This window comes from Rhagoletis pomonella, unplaced genomic scaffold (assembly GCF_013731165.1).
Source record: "Rhagoletis pomonella isolate Grant_MI unplaced genomic scaffold, Rhpom_1.0 Rhpom_scaffold_00002, whole genome shotgun sequence".
NCBI classification, from domain to species: domain Eukaryota; kingdom Metazoa; phylum Arthropoda; class Insecta; order Diptera; family Tephritidae; genus Rhagoletis; species Rhagoletis pomonella.
The window spans coordinates 23,130,597-23,135,325 of NW_023458556.1; the positions used below are offsets into that span (position 1 = coordinate 23,130,597).

The following is a 4,729-nucleotide window of genomic DNA, read 5'->3' on the forward strand; positions in this document are numbered from 1 at the left end:
CACCGATTGTTACAACAACAATACAAAATACAGTTAATACACAAAATGATAATAATTCAACTACTACATCTGAGCCAATCAGCGAGCAGAAATCCTCGTTGGACAAATCTTCCGATTCTGCGCCACCGTGATAGCAATTAATGCTTTACCTGAACATGCGTTGAAGTAGGTTAGTAATAAATATTTATATGAATGTGTATTTCTTTAAGAAAAAAGTCTATATTATATTATATAATATTATAAACTATAAACAGTTTTACTCCAGATTCCCGTCCGATTTTGCAGTTGAATCCAACGGTTTCTACCGAGCAATTTCATGGAAAGTGATTTGTTGAAAAACTGTTTATGCCTGGCGATTGTTGTACCAACTAAAACTTGTCTGTAATATCGCCTCATGTAAACAAGCTTTTACGCTTATCTTTCTTTGCACCCGCACAAGGCGAATTCGTACAAGGAGGCCAACGCGAATTCACCTTGAAGGTGGAAAGGCGAATTCATACAAGGTGGTGTTCAAGGCGAATTTATACAAGGTGGCAAGGCGAATTTATGCAAGGTGGTAGCAGGAATATAAAAACAACAACCACATGTATTTTTGATTACTGTCCATACTGTCATTGATATGAATTACAACAAACACATCATTTTGACGTAATGCTTTTCACGGCGAAAAACTCAGCTGTCCCCCCAACACCACCAAGTCGAGTTTATACTAGATGGTGTTACTGCCAAATTTAGATTTTCGTCGCGGTCCTTCTGAATGTAAAATGACGTGTTTGTTGTAAACAAGGCGAATTCATACTACAACAAACGCATAATTTTGACATTCAGAAGGACTGCGGCGAAAATCGAAATTCGCCAGTAACACCACCTTGTATAAATTCGCCTTATACACCACCTTGTTAAATACACCTTGATTACGGATGGTATGTCAAATCTCAATTCGACGCAAATTGTATTTTGTTTTCCTTTTGATGTGTGTGCTGTCAAATCAGTAAAAGCAAAAACAAAATGCATGTAAGACGGAGAAATCAGCTGATCTAATAACACCACCTTGTATAAATTCGCCTTGGTGGGATCGGTTGGGCGCAGTACAAAATACATGTGGGTGTTGTTGTATTCTTGTATAAATTCCCCTTGGTTTGAGCCAAAGCGCAGCTGTCTATTGGGCTCCTTGATGGGAAGCATCTGGGCCTCATCGTATAGGGGGTGTTGGGGCGACATCAGAAGGCATTCGGCCGGTGTCCGAAGTGCCGTGTTATGGCAGGTATGTAGCTTCATCCTCTACGTCCTGCTAGTCTCCGGCGACTACACTGGGGCTGCATAGTTTAGAACCGGCCGGCATCCGTTTCTCTTTCGTAGCGCATTACAGAGTAGCTCCCTAATAGAGATCTGGTTCAATTTATGGTCCGCTCTGTTTGGTTTGTGTAACTGATAACTTGGCAGTGCGGTTTGGTAGCACTGACGAATGTATGTATACATAAATAAATTGCTTTTACGTTAAATATTTGTACTTTTCAGCGTTTAGTGAGTTCATGCTTATAATTTCGTCTTTCTAATGCTAGTAGTATAAAATCGTGATACTGAGCTGGATAACTGAAGAAACACAACTATTTTCTACACTTGCGTGAGTAGGCAACCCTTTTTTTTTTGTTTATTGACGTTGCTCAGTCAGCTGATTCTGTTTACAATTGTTATTTTCCGAAAATTCATCCCAAATACTTCTGATTAATAAAAAGAAATTAAATAAATTTTAATCAGTACAATAATGTTTGGAAATTTGCGTAAAAAACTAAACAACGCTATCCAAGATGGTTTTATCATTACTGAAAACTTGCAGCAGCAGTATCGACAAAGACAGGCTTCGTCCACCGGTAGCAGCGCCACTACACCCACCCTAGACGACAGTATACCCAGCAATCGCAGTTCTCACTCCTTTGGGCAAGTTTCCCTTAATGATGTGATTCTACCAGCAGATTTAAATATGGCTGCCGGTTGTAATTTGCTTGCGAAATATGAAGATGATTGGAGAATATTGCATGTTGCAAATGAGGAGAACGCCTCAAAAGCGTCACAAGTGGCCGAACAGATTGAACAAATTGGACAACGTACAAGCGCACTGCATGTTGATATGACAGATTTAATAACCTGTTTGTCGGGTATACCAGCGTTAGTGGAGAAACTAAGTGAAAGCGCGAAGACGTTGCAAAAGGTGGACGCACTAAGCGCTTCGGTGGAAATGGAATTGGAGCGCTTGCAGGATTTATGTGAAGAGTGTGATTTACAGGAGTATATGCTGAATAAACAGTGTGAACTATCACAATTTAAGCAGATGAAAATGAGTAAGTTAGTTGTTGAATTATTATTATCAATACATTCAAATGATATAGTCGCGAATTTTCTTAATCCGTTTATTAATTACACGTAGTTGAATTAGAATCATATCGTCGGCGTGTTGCTGCTGAACATCAGGATAAGATAAGACAGCACGAGCAACAATTGCGACGAATACAGCGAGAACGACAAGCAGTATTTGATGATGCATTCCGCGGTGATTTGGCAGAATTCAAGACAAAGGGGACCATAACAAGTGGGTAAATTTGTAGCTTTCGACGAACGTCATAAACCTATGTAAACTTCTAATTGTAGAAATTCAAACAGAAACGCTGCCACAATCAGTTGCACTTGAGGAAGTTGTGCTGGAAGATCCTACAACTAAGGATGCCCTCGAAGATTTTCTGAACGGATAACGAAGTTCAATATTCCATGAATATGTGTGCAGTTAAACTGACATTAGTGCCTTATAGTAGATATATATTTTGTACATTGATATATGTAGCATTGTAAATACATATATATGCACATATGTACATATCGCACACCTAGATCTAAAGTGCGATCAACTAAAAAAAAAAAATTTGGTAATTTTTTTGCATATTCATAGGACTTACATCCAACTAATGGAAATATTTTTTTTTCATGATTATATACATTAACTAAAAAACTACAGTTATACCGGTTTTTATATTAATTGCGTTGAATCTGTACTATCCACAAGCAGTTAAATTTCCCTCTATGAATTTTGAGTTAGCTCACTTAAAGTCACTTGGATCTAGGCGTGCGATATGTATGTATGTATGTATGGTGGATGACATGCATCTGACAATATACTTGATGGTAATTTTTTAAAAATTTACGCTTACATTCTTTCAATTGCATATTTAAAATATTCACTTTATAAATCCACCTTGGCTTGTTGTAATGTTCATTATGGTCATGTATGTACATATCGTACTTTTGTTGCAAGAGTGACATAATCAAAAAAATCAAAAACTATAAAAAAGGCTATAAAGTTTACAGTTTACATATATGTACTTCCATGGTTAAAATTAAGGCACATTTTCTTCTAATGAGTTATTGTTAATCGAAATGAAATTTCTACACAACATAGAATAAGCGTTGGCCGTCATTTCTGCATACTTAAATCAAAAAAATTTCTTTTGGCTATGACACTCTTGCAGCAAAGCTGCGATATGTACATACCAAGGCACATTGAACAGGTAGTATCATTAGAGCAGATGATTTGATTTTTTTTCAGGTTATTTCATCTCAAAAATGTCAAATATTTGTAATTTCTTCTCACACAAATTTTAATTTGGTAAAATCTATTTGCATGTGAATCTCTTTTCCCTACAAAACAAGCGTTTGAATAGCAGATTTTGGAACGTTCGCACAACTCAGCCCGCTGATTACTCGGCCTTGCCACGGATGGATCAATGCTTCGATAAGCAAACAAATTTATTAAAAAAAAGATGCAACAACTTTTATTGTTTCCAATTTCAATTAATTTTCTTTTTTTTATTTCACATGTCACGCTTTGAAAGCAAATGTTGTTTTTGCTCTAATACTACTACCTGTTTGAAATGCCTTGATTCTGGTGTATAAAAAAACTAGGGGAAACCCGGTTTATTCGATTGTAAAAATCCAGTTTACTCGGTATTCGAAAAATCAAAATTTCAAAAAAAAAAACGCCTAAAGATGTAAAAAATACTGCTTGGAACTGGTTGAGAATAGTCAATTATCTTATTATTAAATTTTTCGAGAGGAAACGTGGTTTAATTGTTTTAAATTGTAAAAATAAGTATATGATTTAGAAAAGGAATTACTTAAGAAAATGTTAAAAAATGGTAATTTTTGTGAAAGTATTAGTGAGTTTCAGTCCATTTAAAGTCTCTGCGACGTTGTTTACTTTTACTTGAAAATTGTCAAAATCGGCAAAACCAAAGTAGTGGTTGTCAAACAATACAATGTAAATACGTACAATTAAATGTAAATAAATGTTTTCAATACGGCTGTTCACAGTTCGTTCCAAATAGTGCCATAAAATGTAGACTTCTAAATTTTAAGCCGTTTTCTAACCGTAACTTCTGTGGTGTTGTTGTTTCCTATAAAAAATTGGAATTCTGTAATGCCAACTTTTCCGTATATCGATGGTCCTCTGCAATAACGACACAATTCCAAATTTAATCCCTTCCTATTGTTAACTGTCTCAAGTCTATAATACTTGACTAATCCATGTTTAATTCTTACTAAAGTTAGTAGTAAGGATTACTACAGTAAGTCGTAACGATTCGACATGGATTAGACAAGGATTAGAGACGCGAGCCACTTAACAGTAGAAAGAGTTTTTATTTGAAAGTCAGTATGAAAATAAACGAAGAACTTTTTTTTT

The 4,729-nt window shown here is 35.7% G+C and overlaps 1 protein-coding gene across 1 annotated transcript; it reads left to right on the plus strand.

The window, feature by feature from the left end:
* Positions 1-1,765: 1,765 nt before the first annotated feature.
* On the plus strand, positions 1,766-3,193 carry LOC118733313 (dysbindin protein homolog). The gene is made up of 3 exons (XM_036462668.1): positions 1,766-2,339; positions 2,426-2,587; positions 2,647-3,193. Exons 1-3 carry the CDS (start codon positions 1,766-1,768, stop codon positions 2,745-2,747), a joined length of 837 nt encoding a protein of 278 aa, XP_036318561.1. The 3' UTR covers positions 2,748-3,193.
* Positions 3,194-4,729: the final 1,536 nt, after the last annotated feature.